The following is a 24,566-nucleotide window of genomic DNA, read 5'->3' as shown; positions in this document are numbered from 1 at the left end:
ACCCTATCTAATATGTATTTAGTCAAACATAACGAAATAGACTAAATTAAACATTTTTAAAAAATTAAAAACCAAACTAAACCAAAAAATAATAAAAAAGAAAAAATTGAACCAAGTAACCAAAATTAAAGAGGCAAATTATATCAAACTAATTATAAATTATAAATTATAAAACTATAAAATTGTAAAATAAAATACGGAGTTAGTATAAAAGAGTAATAATAATATTAGATATTGAAAAAGTTCTACAGTAATCATTGTATTTTTTTCTGTTATTTTTCTTGTATTAACAATTTTTTGACAACTAGTTTATTTTTATAGAAACAAGTATTAAAATAGATTATATTATTACTAATAAATTATTTTTATTTCTAATAAACTATATTATTAATCATATTTTTTATTTGTGAAATACTTAAAATATGTATGTAAGAAGATAAACGCAATAAAAAATATTCTTCAAACCCCTAATGTAAAATTTTGGTAAATTAGTTTTCGACTACGGTTAGATTAAAAAGTTGAAGTACTGTTTAATTAAAAAAACAAAAAGAAAATAAAAGGAATAGTGCAGTGGTTCAACCCAGCGTTAGTCTCAGTTAGTACCTAAAATTAAGGTTTTCACAAAGGTGCAATCGTTGGATTCCGCTACCTTCCGCACACACCGAATCAATTTATTTGGAGATCGATTTACCTTTCCCCTTTCGCCCTTTTGTTTTCGAATTCTCTTTTGCCCTTTTGTTTTCGAATTTTCTTTCGCTGATCAGACAGTTTGTATTATTTCCATTTCCATACGTTTGATTTTGCCGTGCCTCCGATCATGGAAGTCCCTGATACCGCCGAATCCACAGTTCCAGGAGTACAAAACTCTTCTATGTTACTCTTTTTCTTTGGTTTTGTTTTTCGTTTGGCTAAGAATTCTGTTGCATTGTGTGGTGTGTGAATGGATAGTAGTGTGCGACTGATTTGAATAACGAACCCTAGAATTTTCCCTTCGTAGGATAGTGGCGAAACTTTTACATTCGGTAGCTGCAACGACTTGGTTCGTTCTGAGCTCAATTGGCGGCTGACTAGAACAGAAAAAGAATTCCATTATCAAGCCTGTTCACTTGCTAATATAGACGAGTATAAGAATGATTTACTTAATAGAATTCCATTATCTGTCAATATAGAACTACAGAAAATATGTCTAATCTAGACTTGCAATGTTGAAATTGATAATATTTTGCTTTTCCCATTTCTAGGTATTTTTTAGTCTGACCTTAGAAGTGTAGTGATGAATTTAAATTGCTCTCAGAAAAAATAAATTAGGTATCTGTTATGATTTATGAGGTGGAGAGGCGTGGATATCATGACCAAGTTTCAAAATATAACGAAAATCACTTTTAGACTTCCGTAGGTTTGTTCGGAGGCTTCTCAATTCTCATAACTGTTTGACGATAAAAGTTAAGAATGCTGGTTATCTAACTGTATCTACCAATTGATTAAGTTAATGAGTGTATTTTCAGAAATTTGTCCATATCATATAATTCATGATGTATTGAATTGAATTTTATATTATAGACCTTGCGCTCATTTAATGAGAAAACATTCTGTTTTCCTCCTGGATTTTTTAAAATGTTGCTTTCAAATGTGTGCTGGACTTCACCATACTGAATTCACTTAACTTTTTTGCTATTCTAATACTTGTCTTAATCAGAATTCTCCAAGACTGGCTGGAACAGTTAACTGGGGCACAGCGACTGTCATTGGAGTATTTGCAGGCATGTTATATGGTGGTAGCAAGGAGGCAGCTGCTTCTGTTGTAAGTATATAAGTAAAAATATGTTTCAAAACCCTGTTTCATATTACATTTTAGAGTGTAGTATGCTCAACTCAGAAAAGGTCATTGAAATAAAAGATAAGACGTACAAGTGAAGATAATTTTCTTTAAACAATGAAAGGATAATTTGGTGTGAGTTTGATTTGGTTTTCTTACAGTTAGACATGTCCATGTTCAGTCAAATATTTCATAGTTATTTATTTAAATTGTGGTTCCCAAGAATTAATATTCCTTGTGAAAGTTCTTGGGTCTTCGGTAGAAGAAGAATATATAATAAAGCAGAAGACAAAATGAATACAATTTATTAAAACAATATTTTATGTTATCTATTCTATAACAGAAACAAAGATAACTAAAGCAGAACTGTTCATTAAGAATTTTCCAGAATGGTACATAAGAATGTAGGTGCAAACCCATTACGTCGATACTATAAAGATGTCAAAGGAATTGCCATAAACCATAATAAACAAGTGATCTGCTATAATTTTTTTTTTCTCTTAATCCTGTGTACCCTTGGCTAAGGACGACATGAATTGTTTTTGATTTTGCAAGTTGTTAAAACTATTGATTATAAACTGTTAAGTTGTATTTGCTCATTTGCTGTGCTGTCCTTTCATTGCATCTGTCCCTCCCCTCTGCATTTGCTTTTAGTTTGAAGCTACTCTTTTTCTTAGAAAGGTTAACTAGGTCAGTACATTTTTCCAATCATGTTTGAAGATTTTCTAATTGTTCTTGTCATCTAGTGTTTGGATAAGGCACACTTGGGTTAAGGCACTATTTAGATAAATTTGTCATAGCACTTATAAGAAACGAAAATAAGAAGGAAAAATGAAATAACTTTCCATTAGGTAACACTAGCTTATAGAAACATATATGTCTAAATTTTATAATTATTCATGTCTTCTAGTGTGAATTTTCATTTGGGTTTAGTCCATAAGCTCTTATAGGAGAAAAATATTTGAAGGAAAAATGGAATTAGCTTCCATATGCTAAAATTAGTTTATAAATAAACTAATTTATAAAACTCTCCTATTAACTTCTCTAAAAACTAACTTATTCATATGTTAATTTAGCTTGGAAAGTGTTGGAATAAGTACTAAGTCTATTTATGATCTGTGAAGTCCAAAAGGACAAAAGTAGGGAGTAGTGTGTGGGTTATCTCTATTTTATTGTATCTAACTGTCTAGGACATCTTTTTGACTTTCCATCTCCCTACCATGGTTACCAAACTCGCAAGTTAACTCGTTAACTTAGTCTAGTTTACGTGTTCACTCAGTGCTTCCAAGTTAACTCGGAAGCAAACTAAAATTTAGTGTAGAATCAGTAAACTTGATAGTAGAATCAGTAGGCTCGTCTAAAATCGCGAGCTTGCTTTCGATTTGGCGAGTTTGTGAAGATTCTTTTAAATGCAAAACAAAATCGTTTTTATGGCTCACCAAATTAAGTTTTCTAATTTAGGGTCAGTGACGAAACTTGTCTTCTTTGTTCCTCTCTTGCGATTCGTCTAGGCTCTGCTCTCATTCTTGCTAGCGTCTATGTTTTGCCCCTTCTTGCACCCTTGCTTGCATCGTCACTCGTGCCCTCATTTGTCGTCACTCACACCCTCTTGTTGTCGCTCGCGCCCTCGTGCACCATTGCTCGCGCCCTCACTCGTGCCTTCGCTTGTTGTCGCCCACCATCTTGATGTCAGCAATGCTTATGCCTCTGTTTTGCACTCAGTCATCATCTCACAATCCTTTGTGTGGTGTACGTGTAAGTGAAATTTTATTCTCTGCACTGAAGAAAGTATTTTCCGTGTGCCTTTGATTCCACCTCATCTCACAAACTTTTGTATGTGTGTGTAAGTGATTTTATTTCTGAAAAGTAAAGGGCTGCATTGTTTTTAAGTTCTAAACAAAGCCCTATGTTGCAGTGCTTATTTTTTATGTTTTGTAGTGAAAAAACTTATACCATTATGTTTGGAAACGCATCAAATTCAATAGATGCTAATCCAAGTGCATCTTCATTGGTTAAAAATATAAGTAAAAATGTTTCGGGAAATCGGTCTGATATTGGATAGAAACATAGGTTTGATATTAATGGTAATGGAAGAAAAGTTAAATGTAACTATTGCTTAAAGATTGAGTGGAGGCATATTTAGATTTAAACATCATTTTGTTGGAACCAAGGAGTATTCTGAGCCTTGTGCTATTGTTTCGGAAGAAATAAAAAAATTGATGATAAAAATAGTTGTAGAAGCTAAGGATGCTTTAGTAAGGACAAGAAAGTTAAATGTCATTGATGAAGACCGTGAGGAAAGTAAGAGTGTTAAAGGAGGAATATGGTCTTCAGTTTTAAAGGAAAACGAAAAGTTGCCACTACTAGCAAGGTGGGAGTCCAAGCATATATAAATCAAATGATGAAAAGAGGATTGAAAGAAGTTAACGCTCAAGTGGCTGAAGCCTTTTACACTAGTGTCATTCCTTTCAATGTAATTAGAAATCCAACATTTGCAAAGATGTGTAAAATGATTGGTAAGTATGGAGTTGGCTACAAACCACAATCTTATCATGATATTAGAGAGAAGCTCTTGAAACAAGTTGCGAACATATATAATTCTTGAGAAATATATGGAGGAGTGGAAGAGAATTGGTTGTACCATTGTGTCTGATGGTTGGATAGACAAAAAAAGAGTTTCTATTTGCAACTTCTTCGTCAATAGTTCTAAAGGGACGATTTTTCTTTATTCACTTGACACCTTAGACATTACAAAACAGTTGATAAGTATTCAAAATGTTAGATGACATTGTTTAGTTTATTGGAGAAGAAAACATAGTTCAAGTTGTCTGCAAATTTCAAGGCAGCTGAAGAGTTGTTGGTGCAAAAAAGAGAAAAATTGTACTGGATTCCATGTGCAACAGACTGCATTAATTTGATCTTTAAGGATTTTGAAAAGAATTTGAAGGTCCATGAATTGAAAATTAAGAACGGAAGAACGATTACCACTTACATTTAGGGAAGATCAATGTTGATTTCCTTGTTGAAAAAGCTCACTAATGGTAGAGATCTGATAAGATCGGGTGTGAATAGATTTGCCACGACTTATTCAACTTTTGCTTGTCTTCGTGAATTGAAGGCATCATTGTTGACCATGTTTAGCTTTGAGGAATGGAAGACAAGCAAGTTTGGAACTTCACAAGAGGGAAGAAGAGTAGAACACGTGGTATTAGATAGTAGGTTTTGGAAGAATGTCTCCACATGTCTCTCTTATGGTGGTCTTAAGACTGGTGGACTCAGATGTAAAACCCGCAATGAGTTTCACTTATGAAGAGATGCATTGTGCAAAAGAGAAGACTAGGTCCAATTTTAACAATATTAAGAAGAGGTAAAATTTCAAACTTTTACTCATTCAAAGTTTAATTACTTATGTGTGAAATTATTTCTAATATAGCATGATTGGTTTGGTAATTATATGTAGTTACGAAGAGGTTTGGAGAATAATTGATGCTCGAAGGGATAATCAACTTCATGGGCTTTTGCATGCAACTACCTATTTTCTGAACCCCATTTCCACTATGAACCTAACTTTAGATATGATGAACTTTAGATATGATGATGATGGAGAGGGTAAAGAAGGATTGTATATGTGCATGAGTGAATTGGTCTCGGACTTGGCACGAAGAAGAAAAATTAATTTGCAAAGTGTTGAATTTCATTTTGCTAGAAGACTTTTTGGAATGGAAGATGCAAAGGAAAGCATTAAATCTTGAGGAATGTGTGAGATGTTTGGGGATGGAATTCCGGAGTTGAAGAAGTTTGCTATTTGAATTCTAAACTTGACTTGTAATTCTTCGGGTTGTGAGCGTAATTGGAGTTCATTTGAAATGGTAATTCAAATTATTGCTAATTTATAATTTTTTTTATTAGGTTTATATCTTTACCAAAAATTTGATATTTCATTTTAGGTTCATACAAAGAGAAGGAATCATTTACATCAGAAAAAAATGAATGATTTAGTTTATTTGATGTATAACTTGAAGTTGAAAAGTATACAAATTTGAAAAATTGTTGTTCTTCCATTTGATGACATTGAATCATATGATGAATGGATAACTGAAGAGGCCGATAATGTTGTTGAGATTAGCAAGCTAAAGGTGAAAATGATGGTGAAAATATTCACTTGGATGGAGCAACAATAGAATCAGCTCTAGATGCTTTTGATCTTGATAACATAACTTTTGGGGACAATGAGAAGACACACCTTTCATCAAGTGAAGAGTTGGATGAAGATGATGACGGAAATGATGAGACCATTCTTAGAGGATTAGACATAGACACTTTACATTTTAATTTATGATTTACAATATTTCTATGAATAATATTTCTATGAACTTATTTTTTTAAGTTATATAATTTTGTGGACTTATTTGAATTAGGATGTTATTCATATAATTTTTTTTCATGTAAAGTAAACCCATTCTTACGAGTTTACGAGTCAAGTTCACTGGGCTCTCACAAGTTTATGTAAACTCTCTAGTTTGACAACCTTGCTTCCTACTATAATAATTTTTTTATCAATATAAATAGTAGAACATGAGAAGAGTCCTAGTAGCCTTCTAAAATTATATTTCTCAAGTTGGTATCAAAGCAAGTTGATCTCGTTCTAGTTTTTATCTCGTGTTCTGTTGGCACTAGTCAACCACTGTCTGTCATCATGCACCTTTACCGTTTCGTTCGGCGACCACTGTATCTGGATTGCCATTCCAAGCACGACCAAACTCACAAGCAAGATTGTTAAACTCGAGAGTTTACATAAACTATTTAGGGTCCAGTAAACTCTTAAGTAAGAGTTTACTTTGCATGAAAAAAATATAAATAACATCCTAATTCAAATAAGTCAAGAAAATTATATAAACTCAAATACATAAGTTCATAGAAATATTGTTCATAGAAATATTGTAAAACATAAATTGAAATATCGAAGTCTCTATGTCTAATCCTCTAATAATGGCATCATCATCTCCGTCATCATCTTCATCCAATTCTAACTGATGAATGTTGTCCATCCTCGTTGTCTCCAAATGTTATGTTATCATAAGCAAGATTTGTTGTTTCTCCATCTAAGCGAACATTTTCACCATCATTTTCACCTTTAACTTACTCAATCTCAACATCATTTGCCTCTTCAGTTATCCATTCATTACCCGATTCAATGTCATCAAATGGATTCGAATTTGTCTACTTTTCAACTTGAAGTTATACATCACATAAACTAAATCATTCATCTTTTTTTATGCAAACGATTCCTTCTCTTTGTATGAACCTAAAATGAAATATAATATTTTTAGTGAAGATATAAACATAATAAAGAAAAATATAAATTACAAATAATTTAAATTACCATTTAAAACGAGCTTCAATTACGCTCACATGCAGAAGAACTACAAGTCAAGCTTAGAATTCGAATAGGAAATCTCTTGAACTCCAGAGTTCCATCTCCAAAAATGTCCCACCATTCCTTAGGATTTAACTCTTTCCTGCACTCCTTTGCTTTTCATTCCAAAAGGTCCTCTAGCATAATGAAATTCAACCATTTGTAAATTAATTTTTCTTCTTCAACAATTTGTAAATTAATTTTTCTTCTTTTTGCCATATCTGGTACCAATCTTCTCATGCACATATATAATCCTTCTTTCACCTCTCCACCATCATCACATCTAAAGTTAGGTTCATAGTGGAAATGGGGGTTAAGATAATAGGCGGTTGCATGCAAAGGCCTATGAAGTTGATTATCCATTCGAGCAACAACTATTCTCCAAACCTCTTCATAACTACATCAATTATGCTATATCAGAAATAATTTCACACATAAGTAATTAAACTTTGATTGAGTAAAAGTTTAAAAATTTACCTCTTTTTGATATTGTTAAAGTTGGACTTAATCTTCTCTTTTACACAATCCATCTCTTCACAAGTGAAACTCATTGCGGGTTTTACATCCGAGTCCACTAATCTTAAGACCACCATAAGAGAGGCAACAACTTTCAGGCATGTGGAGACATTCTTCCAAACCCGGCTATCTAATACCACATATTCTACTTTTCTCTCCCCTTGTGAAGTTCCAAACTTGCTTGTCTTCCACTTCTCAGAGCTAAACATGGTCAACAATGATGCCTTCCATTCATGAAAACAAGCAAGAGTTAAATAAGCCATGGCAAATCTAGTCACACCCGGTCTTATCAAGTCTCTACCTTTAGTGAACTTTTTCAACAAGGAAATCAACATTGATCTTCCATAAATGTGAGTGGTAATCTTTCTTTCCTTCTTAATTGTCAATTCATGGGCCTTTAAATTTTTTTCAAAATCTTCAAATATCAAATTAATGCAATGTGCTAGACATGGAGTCCAATACAATTTTTCCTTCTTTTGCATCAACAACTCTCCAACTTCCTTGAAATTTGCAGCATTATCAATGACAACTTGAACAACACTTTCTTCTCCAACAAACTCGACAACATCATCTAACATTTTGATTTATCAGTTGTTTTTTATATGTCTAAAGTGTCAAGTGATTAAAGAAAAATCATCCCTTTAGGACTATTCACCAAGAAGTTGCAAATATAACGTCTTTTTTTATCTGTCCACCATCAAACATAATTGTGCATCCAGTTCTCTTCCACTCTACCTTATAATCTTCAAGGATTGCATTTGTTTTATTCATAGCTTGTTTCAAGAGCTTCTCTCTAATGTCATGATAAGACGGTTGTTTGTATCCAACTCCATACTTGCCAATCATTTCACACATCTTTGCAAATGCTGGATTTCTAATTACATTAAAAGGAATGGCACTGGTGTAAAAGAGTCCAGTCACTTGAGCATCAACTTCTTCTTTGTGTCCTTTTTTCATCATTTGATTTATAGTTGCTTTGACTCCCCCTTGCTAGTAGTAGCAACTTTTTGATTTCCTTTAAAACCGAATACCCTATGTCCTCCTTCAACAACACTCTCAATTTCTTCACCGATATTTAACTTTCTTTTCTTTAATAAAGCATTCTTAGCTTCAACAACTATTTTTATCATCAAATTTTTTATTTCATCCGAAACAGAAGCCCAAGGTTCAGAATCATCCCTGGTTCTAGCAAGATGTTGTTTAAATCTAAATATATCTCCACTTACAATCTTTGAGCAACAGAGGACTAATTTAATATTAAATATTTTTTTCCATACTAAAATAAAATAAAAACAACATTGTCTGGCACCACGAAATGCGACGACGACCTAACGGAACGTGACAGCAATGGCAAAGGAAAAGGCCATAAGCAAAGATGCTCGACAACAAACCCAATGGTGGAGAAAAGCACAATGAAAATGAAGAAAAACAGTGTTGGAGCCTAATAAGTTCATTAAATCCTAAAATCAAAACGACTTCCCCTTTTTTCATTTCTCCCCATTTCAAACTCACAAAATCGCCCCAAAATCTCGATTCTAAACCATCCCACCAAGTTTACTCGAAAATCGAGTTTGCTTCTGAGTTAACTCGGAAACTAGGTGGAAACACAAACTCGTCCGAGTTAACGAGTTAACTCGCAAGTTTGATAACCATGCTCACCGGTGTTGAGGGCTGGTTTGCTGCCATGCGTTGCCATCACTGTCAGTTGCAACCAAGCGCGTGCTGATGCGTCGCCTTCCACTCGTTCGAACGTCACCGCTCTACCTCCATAGTTGTCGCTCGACCCCACTCTGGTCTGACCCTTGAAACTTCATTTCAGTGAAGTCCAGAAGCCAACCTTCTGGAAGTCACCCTACGGTTTTCATTTTCCCTTGCTGCTTTAGCATCTCCTCACTTTTTTTTTGTTCCCTTGATCAAAGATGGCTACTGACAAGGTTATTTCATACTCTGGAAATTCCTTCATTAGTTTTCAGAAGCCGAATAAGAAAAATTATCCATCTTGGTCTGTTGTCGTTGAAATGTAGTTTCTTGACCAAGGTCATCATGACCACTTTGAGCAAGATGGAAGTCATATGCCTGCTAAAAAAGTTGGACAGTGGAAACAAACAAATTTTCAATTGTGTCCCTTAGAACATTCAAAACATGTCACTTTTTTTGGAAGAAAACTTAAAACATTTATGTCAATGATATCCAACATCGCTATGATTCAACAATTAAGCTTCCATCTCTCAAAATGACAGACCATGATATAGTATCCTTTATGACTGAAGCCCAATCAATTATGGAAGAACTGGGGATGTTCTTGGAAGTCGAATCTTTGGAGGAAATCAAAAAGAAACTTGACAAATACTAGTATTTAATACTAGTATCCCTTGGGAAATACTAGTCCTATTTATAGGATCAACATGAGTTATAGGTCTATGTTCTTATTACAATATTACTTACATGGATTGTATAATAATGATATAATAAATAGTAACAAGAGTGATAAATAATAACCAAGAAACCAAACTATTAGAATTTAGTTATAATATTAAATATGGTCCAAATAGGTGTAGGTTGGATTGTTGCATAGGAAAGGGGCTTAAAGGGCCTTACTGAGCCGGGTAAGAACACAAGTATATCAGAATGCCTAATTATATTTTTTACTATTTGCAAATAGGGCAATGTTCACTTTTAGACCTTCAAGAAATAAATGTTCATGTATATTTTACTGTTCCTTTTTCCCTAAACAAGGGACAAAAAAGAGTTTATGTAATTTGAAGCACAACGATCACACGTTTTCAGAAATGAAAAATCAAAAGGTGACTATTTTTGAAGGGCCTGAACTGAACATATCTTTATTTATAGGGACTAAAAATATATCTAAACCTATTAATTATTTTTGCTCTGTGCATGAGCTGCACATTTTAGTCATTTTCTGTGCACTGTATTGTTGTTGAGATAAGGAGATTAACTATCATTTCAAAATGTCTTTATGAAGAAGACTGAACAGATAGTGCTTATCCTGACTGTTGACCGAAAGAAGATTGATGACAATTGTTAGAGATTCTACATTGTTTAGAAATATGACTAAAATGAAAATATATTGGTGGGATTATTAGATCATCATCTATTACACTGCTATCGAACCACATGAAGATGTCCACTTGAGATGTTTAGTTATTGGTTTGAAGGGCGTATGTTGAAGATACCCCCAATGAAGTTTGTTAGCGATATCAAGTTGATTTAAATTTTCATCTAAATGCAATAAAAACCAGTCTCACCTATGGAAAGAATGTTCTTTGCAAACACGCTACTGACATTTATCTTTTTGTATAGCCAATCCTAGTTTTTTTTTTCTTGTCGAACATGTTGCTGCAAATATTGCCAGTCTAGATTATCCCAATTAACTGTGGCAATCTCAAGGAATTTCACATTTGTTTCTAGAGCAAGGATGCCGAAGTTATGTTGAAACTTGGGAGCACTGAAGATAAACGCGAGCAATATCGATTGATGAGAGATGCAATGGAGAAACGATTCATTAGAGTTACACGGGGCTCGATAGTGGGAGGGATACGCCTTGGAATGTTTACTGCTGCATTTTACTGCATGCAAAATCTGCTTGCAGAGAAGAGGGGTGTTCATGATGTTTTTAATGTTGTCGGAGCTGGATCAGCCACTGCTTCAGCTTTTGGTTTAATCAGTAAGAAATCATACACTTACTGTACTCGATGTGTTGTTACTTGGGAAGATGATGAGAACAGCTAACTGTTCTATATTTTTATCGTACGTTATTTAGGTTGAAAATCTTTTAGATAATACAAAATGGTCAGACCAAAAAACTAATGTGTTGATATGTTCTGTCTTGTTTTGTTTTAGTGCCTGGATCACTCCGTTGGCGAGCAAGGAATATGGCGCTAGGGTCGGTGCTGGGAGCAGCATTTTGCTTTCCTCTTGGTAATGTTGACTATTTTTGTGAATAAAAGGAGAGGAAGCAAATTTATTATTCAATTGTTGAATGATATACCTTGCTTGTCTGATTTATGTGCGGCTATTTGTTGAAAAAAATTTCCCGCTAATTCTTTGGCAGGATGGATCCATCTGAAGTTGGTACAAATGGCTAATGAAGCACATCCACCTTCAGGTCAGAAAGAAGTTAAGAGTGGGGTTAGTGCTGCAATTGAGAGGCTTGAAGGAAATTTAAGTAAATGAAATACTATTGTTAGGTGTCACGCCCCTCATGGTCAGCAGGCTCGACCATTTTATTTTCGAAGAGGGGTAATTTTTGCGTTATATCGGAAGAAGTGCTAATTCAATAATTTAGTTGAACCTGTTACTCAAGATTTAAAAGTAGTAAGCATATTTTTAAAGTGCTTTCTAGTCGTTCAAAATCAAGAAAAAAAGAAAAAGTGGTAATATGAGTGAACTTGTACAGACAGTGTATTATTATTCATCGTTTACAGTGCATCCGATTGTATTCATTGTTGGTTTTTGAAGGCTGCCCAGGAGAAGGTTGTATCCTTCAAATATATTATGAAGATGTTGTTTATTTGCTCTTCATTTTACATGTTTTCTTCTTCCGTGTCATTTCTACCGCTACCCTTACATCTCTGTACAGACTTTCATTTATTGGAAGGCGAGTCTTTCAAATTCCTTTCCAATTTCTTTGTAACCAAACGTTATTCTTTGTATTCTTTGAAACTCTACGATTTTCTTATTTTACTGCGCAATGGTGTCTTGAAATAAACTCGACTAATGCTCATCCCTTGATAGCAGTGCTATACAAGGAATTCAAGAGAATCAAAAAATATTTGCCGGTCAAAAAGCTTTACAAGCGGAAATATCAAAAGCAAAAAGCTCCAACAGTAAGCCATAGCAAGGGGTGCGGAACAATACAACATATCAGCTATGCATACCAATAGCGCTACAACAAACTTTAAACAATAACAGGGAAAGCAAATAAACAGTGACCATTGATCTAATATTAACTTAGAATTTAGGGAACAGCAAAAACAGGAAAACTATACGCATTTCAAGATACTCTCATCTGCCACTGCAGCACGGGTTTGAATGGCATCGTTCATATATCATGATTGACTCCAAAAATCTTCTTCCACATCTATTTTACTCATGTTTTGCCACGAGCTCCATCTTCAACTTATTGTTAGGTGTGCAGCTTCTATAAACAATACAAAATTTCGCTTTGTTCCTTACCCTGCAAAGATATAGGGAGAAGATTTAAGGTAAGAAGCTACCACGTCTTTCGGAAATTTTCTTTGGACTAAATCGGACTACTTATCCACAGATGGAAGCGACCACACCTTAATGTGTAGACAACTAGTCATCGTATCTTAGACTAAAATACAAGGAATTGTACCCACACAAGGGCGGAGTCTATATTCAGGAACCACCGGTTTCAGTAAAACATTGATCAGACCAGGCTTAATTTGGAATTAATTGAGACTCGACTAAAACTGGTTCAACCTATCCCTGCTGAATATATAACCATGACTACCTAAAACTTTCATATTCCACAGGATTTGGTAGGGAATCATGAGAGAAAGAAAAAATGCTCCACACATGATGTGTGTTCTACCAAATCTTTACAAAAAGCCAGCCAAGATTAAAAAAGAAAAGGTTATATATCCAACTCCTGGGAAAATAGGATAATAGCATTTCAGAATTCAGAATAGAACAGGCATTGCATAGTTATGGTTTTAATTCCTTAAAATAATGAGGTTACTGACAAGAAATTGACTTTGCTGGCAAAGAAATTAACATTTCTAAACCTAGTATTAAAAAGCCAGATAAAAAAATTACCATTAACTTGGCTATGAATAGCACCTTCTTGCGCCTTCTTTTTTGTCTTTTTTACTGCCTCTTCTGTAACCACAAAGTTTGTTAATTAATAATGAAAAAAATATGAAGATATTTTTTTGCTTCTGATCAACAAAATGATGGGCAACTTTCCTCCTAGAAAAGTCATACCCATATGGTGTGAAAATTCGTAAAAAGACAGGTAATATGTATTGAAAACCATAATCACTATGTTGTCAGTGACAAGGAAGATATTTTTATTACACAACCTATGATACCTTTAAATTTTCTTTTCTTGTTAGCTCTCCTTCTCTTCCTTTCTGCCTGAGTAAGCTCTACTTCTTCCTTGATATCACCCTTGCCATCAAACACCTCCTCAGGAGCCAACATAGCAGCATCTGAAACAGCCACAGGAGCAATCTACCCATGGAAGGCATAATACATTGTCAGTGACTGATAAATGTTAGAAACATAAGCAAAAAAAAACTAAAGAATAGCTGTTTACTTCTTCCATTGCCAGAGCAGGCACATTAACTTGAATAGACATGTCCTCTATGACCTGTCCATTTCAAACCAAGGCAAAATAAGAAAAAATTTCAAGTTAAGTACAAATAGTCTATCAAGAGATAATAAGAACGTTGGTGTCATACAGGTTTTGGGGCAAAGTTAAAATGAGATAGGGCATCCAGCTTCAGACAGAGTCTCTTGAACAGCATGGTAGCCTAATAACGAGTACAAGGTGGAAGATTAATGCATAATAATGAAATATATAAAGGGGGGTTACACAACCTGGTACGATTAGCCAACTTTGTATAATGCACGAGAAAATGAAGCAAATAATAATTGAGAAAGAGATTAAATAGCACAATAAACAGAAACAAAGTAAAACAGTCAAGATTTGCACCTCATTCTTTTGTTCATCTTTGAATGACAATGGAGCAGATGTGGGGTCTGTCTTCTGAATATATTCTTGCTGTCAACAATTAAAAAAAAATACATTTAAGGTATATCACAAGAAAGGATGAAATGTACAAACCTCGTAAATTTCAAATGCTGCAGAAAATATACTTGAAATACAAACCTCGTAAATTTCTGCAAGACCTTGCTTGCTTTTACTGTCATCCTGAATTCGTAACAAAAATGAAATTACTTGTACAAGTTAGTTACATACAGTAGAGCTAGACAAAATGTTGACTGAACATTAAATCTATTTCAGTGAAATAAGCCTTACCAACTCTTTAACTTCCCGAGGCGCTTTAGATGGCAATTTAGGAAGCCTTTGCACATCATTAAAAAGCCCCTATATAAAACACAAGTGTATATTAGAAAAAACGTAGTGTAATGCAGTTTCATCTCATGTATTACTTGGTAGTAATTATATAATCAGCAGCTTCACACATCCAACTTTTTACCAAAATGGTACATGTTGCCATTTATGTATCACTTGAAATAAGAATAGAGATTTAGAGTGATTCTAAGAGAGTATGTAAACCCCGCTCAAGAGTTTATATTTATAATATCTTTAGATATATCATATACAATGAACATAACAGATTTCTAGGAACTATGATCCGCATAGAGTACATAGCACCTAATAATAAACCCTATTAAAGGTCATTTATTCTAACACTCCTTCTCAAACTAGAGCATACAAATCGTATGTACCAAGCTTGGAGCAAAAAATTCAATTCAAGCCTTTCAATGATTTTGTTAATACATGTGCAAGATGATCATTTGATCCAACAAACTGCAGATTTCTTTGGACAACAGTTTTTCTTTGATAAAATAGCAATGTACTTTAATGTGCTTAGTTCTCTCGGATCATAAGCAATGTGAATGCATCTTGATTATCACATTACATCTTCATCGATGGAATGATACAAAAGTCTAATTATTGTAAGGTTATCATACTCGAGAGTTTACATAAAAACTTGTGGAAGCTTCATAAACTTGGATCGAAAACTCAGAATAGAACGAGTTTAATTACGAGTTTACTTGATATAAAAATATTTATAAATAACAATAATTTAATATTTATAATGTTATAAATAATTTTCTTTACTTTTTACAGTATTATAATTATTAGTTTATCATATTATATATTTTTAATTTTTTTAATACTATTATTCTTTTATGGGTTAAATATGTTTTTAGTCCCTATACTTTGGGGCGATTTTGGTTTTAGTCCCTCTTTCATACTATGGTACAATTTAGTCCTTCAACTTTAGAAAACTCTGGTTTTAGTCCTTTTTACCAAATTTTTTTAACTTTATTTTTTGTTTCAAGCACGTTTCATTGTAGCATTTGGATTGTTTACACTATTTGACACATTTTTGCTTCAATGTTAACTGAGAAACGCGTTTGAAACAGCAAATAAAGTTAAAAAAAATTGGTAAAAAATACTAAAACCAGAGTTTTCTAAAGTTGAAGGACTAAATTGTACCATAGTTTGAAAGAGGGACTAAAACCAAAATCGCTCCAAAGTATAAGGACTAAAAACATATTTAACCCTTCTTTTATTATAATTTTAATTGATTATAGTGTATACTTCACATAAAAAAACATGTTGTTAAACTTAATATTGGCCCAACAGTTTAGCATGAGGAGTCCCAATGATTCAAAATAATAAGTTACAGAAGAGAACTTTAGTATTAAATATTTACATGCTAAAATAAAAAATACAAACACTGCAGATATAAAAGTACAATGTAGTGGATTTCATTTCTTTAATAAAAGCACAAACAGTGCCATTTAGGGTTGTAATGTTAAAATAAAAAAGCTTCACTCACCACACATAGAGCTCAAAGGAAGTGAAAGCAAGAAGCGGCTACGGCGAAGACGGCGAGTGAAATGGTGAGTGTGAACCATGCTAACGGAGCACGACCACAAGCCAGGCGAACACAAACCAAGCAAATGGCGAGCACAAAAGAAAGCCAACTAACTGGGACCACTAACGGGAGCAAACAAAACGCAACGGCACCCTAAACTCGCAAAATCGCTTCAAAATCACGATTCTAAATGATTCCACCGAGTTTACTTGAAAGTCGAGTTTGCTTCCGAGTTAACTCAAAAGTTAGGACTAGGAACGCAAACTCGTCTTAGTTAACGAGTTAACTCGTGAGTTTGATAACCTTGTTTGTAAGAAATATTTTACCCATATAAGTTCACAAGCAAGAGATGCCATTGCTCTATACTCAACTTCAATAGATGATCGGGCGACAACATTTTTCTTCTTACTTTTTAAAGAGACAAGATTTCCTCCAAGCAAAACACTATATCATGTAGTAAAGTGTCTATCCATAAGAGAACTAGCCCAATCAGCATTACAATATCTAATAATTTGAGTATTCCCTTTATCTTCATAAAATAACCCTTGTCTTGGAGCCTTCTTGAAATATCTTAGAATACAAGTGACAACATTCAAGTGATCAATACATGGTTTTTGCATAAATTAACTCACAACAACAACTACATAGGACAAGTTTGATCTAGTAATATTGAGATAAATAAGTATTCCAATTAGTCTTCTATATCTTTCTGGATCAGAGAAAGTTTCTCCCTATATTAATTTTAGATTTAGATCCTTGGAACAATCTACTGGTTTAAAATCAATCATACTCGTTTCTTTCAAGATCTCAAGAGCTTATTTTTGTTGTGAAAGTACCACTCCTTCCTTTGATTGAACTACTTCTATGCTCAAAAAATATTTGAGATTTTCAAGATCCTTGGTCTAAAAATGATTGCATAGATGATCCTTTAACGGGGAGATTTTGACATCATTTCCTATGATAACTATATCGTCAACATACACTATTACAGACACATTTTTCTAGATAGGTATGGCAATAGGAAGCAGAGTGATCTACTTCGTTACGTTTCAGACCAAAGGATTGATCAATGTTGTTCAACTTTCCAAACCAAACACATGGTGATTGCTTGAGACCGTAGAGAGCGGCGTAGCTTACAAACCAAACTAGACTCGCCTTGAGCAACAAACCCAAGAGATTACTCCATGTATACTTCCTCTTCAAGATCACCATGCAAAAACACATTTTTAATGTCTAGTTGATGAAGGGGCCAATGTCAAATGGCTTCAATGGCAAGGAAGAGTCTGACAGTAGTCATTTTGGCCATTGGATAAAACCGTATCATTGTAGTCAAACCCATAAATCTGAGTATATCCTTTAGCTACCAATCGAGCTTCAAGGCAATCAACTTCGCCATTAGGTCCAACTTTAATGGCATAGACCCAACAACAACCTATTGTCTTTTTCCCGGAAGGAAGAACTAACTCTCATTTTTTGTCATGTTCAATAGCCTACATTTCAACAATCATGGCTTGTCGCCATTTAGAAGAGACAACAAAAAAGAAATAGGAAGGAGATACTTTGTGGTAACTAAAAATTGTAAATAGGGTGAGGATCTCAGGTAGATCGAGTACCTTTCCTAATGCCAATGGGCCAACTTGAGTCATCATGAATAGGAGTTGTGGTATCAGGTGATGATGGAGAATGACCTTCTAAAGAGGACTCGCCTTGGGATATTGGGCTAGCCATTTGGTTCGTGCGTTGATGGGTAATAATAGGTGGTGATGATGGTTCAGTAGGATTTTGAATGATATTTTGGATTACAACAGTAGAAGACTCAATTAATGGAATAGGTAGAACATTCTGAATAGAATTAGAATCTTAAGTAGATGTAGGGAAGAAGGGAGAATGTTCAAAAAAGGTGACATCTGCAGTATCATCAAATACAATGAATATAAGAGAATTCCAGAAGACATTTCTAGAAACAAGGATCAACAAAAAGTACATAGCACCTAATAATAAACCCTATTAAAGGTCATTTATTCTAACAGTATCATCTCCCACTCAAGTAAAAGACATGATGAACTATAGTAGACGTCCAAACCAAGTCAGTTCAGCATATTAAGTTACCTCAATAATCCTATTCTTGATCATATCCTCGATAGAAGCTGTAACTTCCTCAGTGATTACAGGAGTAGGCCTCACATTGTGCTCAAAGTCTAGATCAACTTCCAATGCACTATTTTTGGGTCTCTTTGCAGCAGTTACCTGTAACAAAATCATCAATCAATAATCAAAATACCAGATTAGCAAAATAGCCAGCAAATCCAACCCAAAAAGTAATCAGATTAAAAAAATGAATAAGGGGCTAATGTATTACCTCACCCTGCATAGTCCATGTTTTTGGCTCTATGTTAGCTTTCTCCATCTGCTCTATCTTGGATTGAATTTTTTCCAGCTGCTTTTCGTGGGCAGATGCAGACCCTTTTACCTACACATGAGTAATAAAATAGAATAAGAAATTAAGAAAACTGTTTACAAATTAAATAGTAAACATATATATATATATATAGCAAGAGAGAGAGAGAGAGAGAGAGAGAGAGAGAGATACCTCATTGTCAAATTCCATGTCATCCTCGTCTTCAGAATATTTTGATTCCTGAAGTACTTGAGCTTTTCTTTTTGAGCCCCTTTCCTTTTTACCTCCAAAGAAGTCTTCATACCTGATGGCAACAGGTGAAAAAAATGAACCCCAAATACAGACATGGTAAAAAAACATCTAAGGTAAGTATCCAGACAATTGCATAACATGAATGGTGAGAGCTGAGAACATAATAATAAAGAAAATACACCAAAACAAACAAACCACATAATAATTAGTGGTAAAAAGTGTAAATCTCCCAGAGAGAGGAAAGATCACTTGGCTAAATTCATTTGGCCAGAGAAAACTATAGAGGGAATCCAAAACTAAAGGAATTACTATTGAAAAAAAAAATAGAAAATGTATTTGATCCTAGAAAAGCCTTAAGCATAAATGGCATACAGTTAGGCTACGTTAACACTCTGAAAATTCAGTATCATAAAGCATAGCTGGTCTTATGCCTATGCAGCAAAACCCAAAGCACCCATCCATTTCATCAACCAAGCTTGGATCATATTCCTACTATTTACGTTTCCCTCCATCAATTCATAACTTTGTGTGTTAATTTCATGATACCTAAAATGTGCAACTTACGGCCAGTATGCTTTCCAACTTTCACCTCCAAGATATTATTAGCATGCAACGTGCATGTATTATTAATCAATACATATTTCAATTAGTAGATTAAGGAAGGAAATTGACGGGAAAGAAAAAAGGGTGTATATGACCACGCAGGGAAACAATGACAGCAAAACAAATAACTACTGAGTTAAATTGATGGTGAAGATTTAATGCAGAGGAGACCCATGTCCTTAAAGTCCCAAAGATAGAGAATACACCAAGACCTTCAGCTACAAATAGGAATTTCACGTTTCTGGTGGGAAAGAGGAGAGGGGAGAAGAAAAAAGGATGAAGATGATAGATTGAAAGAGAAGAGAAACAGAGAGACCAAAGAACTGGACACTGCACAGCTCTTATTATCATTCAGTCTGTCAATGGTCCTACCTTATTTATAGGTGTTAAATATAGTGAAAATTATATATTGGAATTAATCCTTTGTGTTAAATACACACATAGGGTTCTCTATTTATAATAGAAGAAATATGGGCTAAGCCCAAATACAAATGAATATGTAAGAATAAAATAAAATAAGAACAATGTTTCCCTAATAAACATATAGGGACTATATTTCCCTAATTAACATAAACACAATATAAACTAAATATAATATCTCTAACACTCCCCCTCAAGCTAGAGCATACAGATTGTATGGACCAAGCTTGGAATAAATAAACTCAATTTGAAATATATGATCTGTCTTCAAGAGTGTGCGGCAAACAGATGCCCAATCACATGTCAACGAACAACTAACAGCAATTTATGGACAGTAGTGGACAACTGCGAAACTTCAAATAGCACCGTGAAACTTCAAGTGGGATGACTTTGACAAAGGAGAACAATGACAAACTCCAGGGACTAGATTGTCATCAAGTAAGGACGGGGCTTGCATCAAAACTACAGGGACTGTCATCAGTGACTGATGGGGCCTGTAGTGGCTAAAAGCGACAAAACTACAAGGACTGCCATCACTGACTGATGGGGCCTGTATACAGGGATTGCCATCACTGACTGATGGGGCCTATATACAGGGACTGCCATCACTGACTGATGGGGCCTGTATACAGGGACTGCCATCATGATGGGGCCTGTATACAGGGACTGCCATCACTGACTGATGGGGCCTGTATACAGGGACTGCCATCATGATGGGGCCTGTAGTGGCTAGAAGCGATAAAACTGCAAGGACTGCCATCATTGACTAGTGGAGTCTGAAAGCCTAAAACCTGGCTAGAAACATACTCCCCCCTCACGACGAACAACGGAAATGACGGCGCGCCGATGACAGATCGTGAAAGTGGAAGATCATAATGAGCTCTTATCAAAGCACCCAAAAAAAAATCTGACAGATTTGACAAAGGATTGGTGAAATTGTTTCAACCCATAATTTTAGTGTTGAAATTTCTTGGTATTAACCACTGACTGTCCTTGAAGACCTTTCAGAATAGAGAAGAAGATAGCGGAAGCAGTAGAGGTAGGACTAGGTGTTGGTGCATCGGTGGCACAAGTGACGGAGACGACAACCAGAGACGGTGGTCGGAGACGGTGTCGGCGGCAGTGGCCAGAGATGGTGGTCGGAGATGGTGGTCGGAGACGATGGCCGGAGACGGTGGCCAAAGACGGTGGCCAGAGACGGTGGCCGGAGACGACGGCTGGAGACGGTTGTCGGAGACGGTTGCCGGAGACGGTGGCCAGAGACGACGGCCGGAGACGGTGGCCGGAGAAGGTGCCGACGGCGTTGCCGGAGACGGTGGCCGGAGACGACGGCCGGAGACGGTTGCCGAAGACGGTGGTCAGAGACGACGGCAGGATGGTGGCGAGCGGCAACGGGCAGTGGCAGACAGCAACACCGGACAGATGCAAGACAGAAACCAGAGATTGTCCATTGAAGTATAAAGGCACAGATTGAAAAAGAAACTTTTAGAGGGGGGTTGTCGGTGACTGTGGCACCAACAAAGACAAAGTAGAAAAAGATCAGAAAACCTGCTCTGATACCATGTTAAATATAGTGAAAATTATATATTGAAATTAATCCCTTGTGTTAAATACACACATAGGGTTCTCTATTTATAATAGAAGAAATATGGGCTAAGCCCAAATACAAATGAATATGTAAGAATAAAATAAAATAAAATAAGAACAATGTTTCCCTAATAAACATATAGGGAATATATTTCCCTAATTAACATAAACACAATATAAACTAAATATAATATCTCTAACAATAGGTAACTACCCAACAACCATAAAATCCTAGCTAACAGCAGCAGTCTAACTAACTAATCAACATTCTTTTATTAAATATGTGATGAATAGAAGAAAACACAACACTGATGACATGGGCGACAGTGAGAAACTTCACTTACTATGCGTGTTCTCGGTGTGGGACTCATACAGATAAATACCAGAAATAGGAAAAAGAGAAACAAGCTTTCACATCTATATCTATAATATCAAAAGAACTAGCCTAATATACATTTCTTTGTCCAATTAAGAGCCAGTGGCTTGATTTTTCTATAACGAGGCTAGTCCCTCCCCTCCCTCTCCCATGTTTGGAAATAATATCAAAATAATGAAATAAAATTAGTTAAGGCATTGCATATCAGGTTGTCACGTGACAAGTGTTAACCATTAAAATCACAATTCTACAAGTACTATCACAAGGCTAGACCTCCTGGCTATAATGCTTTGCATCTCACCACAAAGTTTTACCCAAGAACAAGACATACATATGTGATATCTATAGATATATGTGGAACATAGATCGTCAAGCAGAAGTGCAGCAATTTAAAGCTTTTACTTGTGCACTTCATTGACCAATAAGTGAAATTGTGGACTAGTGACAATGGATATAACCAATAACTTGAGTTGCAATCTTAAAATGGATGAAGGTCCCTTTTTTATAGTGAGAGGACAATAATAAACACCTTGCATTTTCCATGTCCTCTGCTTCTTCGTCTGCATCATCTTCGTCACCAGACCCAAAATCATCATCCTAGATAAATATAATCAGAATGGGTCACAAACTAAATGATTAATAAACAAGCAAATAACAACTTAACAAGCACTGAACATTATCAATACGGATTTCACAGCCAAGTTAGAAGAAAATAAAAGCACTAAAAAACCAACATATATCACTATTAAGAAAAATTCAACAAAAACAAACAAGACCGTATTGGCAAGAACTAACAAGACCGTAAACAAAAAAAAACCAACGTATACCTCACACAAACCCTAACAATGATACCAATTGGCAAGAACTACCTAAAACAACTGTCCCAAGTCATGATCATGTTCAGAAACCCCAAAACCAACTAATGAAAACCACAGTAGGCAAAGAGCAAACCCACCTCGTCACTTTCCTCATCATCATCTTCCTCCTCGCTTTCTCTGTCTGCCTCACCATTCTGAAAATCCTCTTCCTCCTTATCTAAGTACTTCGCCAATTCATCTATTTTCAAGAATTTATCCTCAATACCACCGCCTTCTTCATTATCCTCTTCGTCTTCCACTTCATCTTCTATATCCTCTTCCATTCCTTCTTCTTCTCCCTGCTCTTCTTCGTCCTCGTCTCCTTCCTCTTCCTCTTCCTCATCCAACTCCTCATCAAAACCGTCACTATCTCCCTCCCACTCGTCTCTACTCTTTTCCTCCACCTTGTTCCCACTTTCCGAAAGAACCTTCAGCTGGGAAATCTCTTCAGGATTTTCAGCCAACTGCTTCAATCGGCGGCGCAGGGTGGATAACAGAGGCTGTGATTGGAGGTCGATTTGTTGCCATATCTGTTCAGCGTCGAAACCTTCCACGAGGAGTTGATCCAATGGCGTTTTAGGGGAAAATGGTTTTAGGGTAGAAAATAAGTATTGGGACGCCGTACGAGCAGCTTCCGACAGCTCCACGTTCGGCGCCAACCATAAATGTGTATCCGTCGCTTTCAGGCGCCGTAGGGCTTCGACGCCAGCGTCACTCGCGTTCACCATTGTTGGGTGCACTGTCTCTCTGTTCTCTGGTGACAAAAGGGTTTAGTTTAGGGTTTTAGCATAACGAAAATTTGACAGGACTGAAAATGTGCGTTTTCTTGACCTAATAAATAAATAAATTCGATTAACTGTTGGAAATTACTTTTTAAACCCAAATTGGAATTCGACTAATTTTGAGTATGTTATGTTTAGATTTAGATGTATGTATAAAAAAAGGGAAGGATCTATACAAACTATTATACATTATTATCAATTATGCAATTAAGTAATAATAAGAATATAAAACCATTCCTCTTTAACCACCAAATTAAATTCCTTTAAAATACTTACTTTTTCCACTTCTATATTTAATCTTTTAATTTTTTTCTTTTTTAAATAGTTACATTTCAAAATTATATAAATAAAAATCAATTCATAATAGTCTGCATAAGTTACATACAAAATTATTAACATTTTTATAAATCATATTACTTTGTTATGATAAACTTAATTAGTAAATGAAAAAACATTATTATATAAGTTAATTTGTAGTATTAAATATCATAAGATAATTTATAAAAAGATAGCATTTTAGAACAATCCAGTAAAAGTTAAACATCCTGTATTGTTTTATTGAATGTTTTATCATTTTGTGTCAAAAGATTTGTGTTCAAATAAATTATCACGTAGTATTTGTAATACCTCTCTCTCTTTATTGGGGTACACTTGTCATGTCTTCCACTTTTTTCTTATAAGTGGGAGACCAGCTTCTGCCAGTATTTAATACCTCTTTCTTCGTGATCCGTGTGACAGCAGAGAGAGTGTGAACTTCCAGAAGTGGAAGCCAAGTGGCGAGCAGAGTGAGCCGATCGTTATTGGTGGAGGCGGTATTTAAGGTGAGTTTTGAAATCTGACGCCATTTCCTTATGCAACCTTTCTTCTTCCTCAAACTTCAACTTTCAAAAAGCTCAATTCTCCTCTCTCTCTAAAC

At 35.1% G+C, this 24,566-nt stretch overlaps 2 protein-coding genes and 1 long non-coding RNA gene across 3 annotated transcripts; 2 read left to right on the top strand and 1 right to left on the bottom strand.

Moving 5' to 3' along the window:
* The first annotated feature begins 567 nt into the window (after positions 1-567).
* On the top strand, positions 568-12,297 carry LOC106753317. The gene is made up of 5 exons (XM_014635115.2): positions 568-856; positions 1,697-1,801; positions 11,178-11,433; positions 11,610-11,687; positions 11,821-12,297. Exons 1-5 carry the CDS (start codon positions 818-820, stop codon positions 11,940-11,942), a joined length of 600 nt encoding a protein of 199 aa, XP_014490601.1. The 5' UTR covers positions 568-817; the 3' UTR covers positions 11,943-12,297.
* Positions 1,814-6,015, top strand: LOC111241048. The gene is made up of 2 exons (XR_002666765.1): positions 1,814-5,183; positions 5,277-6,015. It is a non-coding gene; the product is annotated as an uncharacterized LOC111241048 (long non-coding RNA).
* Positions 12,298-12,520: 223 nt separating the features above from the next.
* On the bottom strand, positions 12,521-23,687 carry LOC106753316 (U3 small nucleolar ribonucleoprotein protein MPP10). Its single transcript, XM_014635114.2, has 13 exons — positions 22,967-23,687; positions 22,541-22,608; positions 18,966-19,077; positions 18,735-18,845; positions 18,485-18,622; positions 14,779-14,847; positions 14,629-14,670; positions 14,452-14,520; positions 14,198-14,269; positions 14,053-14,106; positions 13,826-13,967; positions 13,551-13,613; positions 12,521-12,945 (listed from the first exon to the last, which is right to left on the bottom strand). Exons 1-13 carry the CDS (start codon positions 23,594-23,596, stop codon positions 12,941-12,943), a joined length of 1,575 nt encoding a protein of 524 aa, XP_014490600.1. The 5' UTR covers positions 23,597-23,687; the 3' UTR covers positions 12,521-12,940.
* Between the last annotated feature and the right edge of the window lie 879 nt (positions 23,688-24,566).

This window comes from Vigna radiata, unplaced genomic scaffold (genome assembly GCF_000741045.1).
Source record: "Vigna radiata var. radiata cultivar VC1973A unplaced genomic scaffold, Vradiata_ver6 scaffold_223, whole genome shotgun sequence".
NCBI classification, from domain to species: Eukaryota; Viridiplantae; Streptophyta; class Magnoliopsida; order Fabales; family Fabaceae; genus Vigna; species Vigna radiata.
This window is presented reverse-complemented; position numbering and strand designations above follow the sequence as displayed.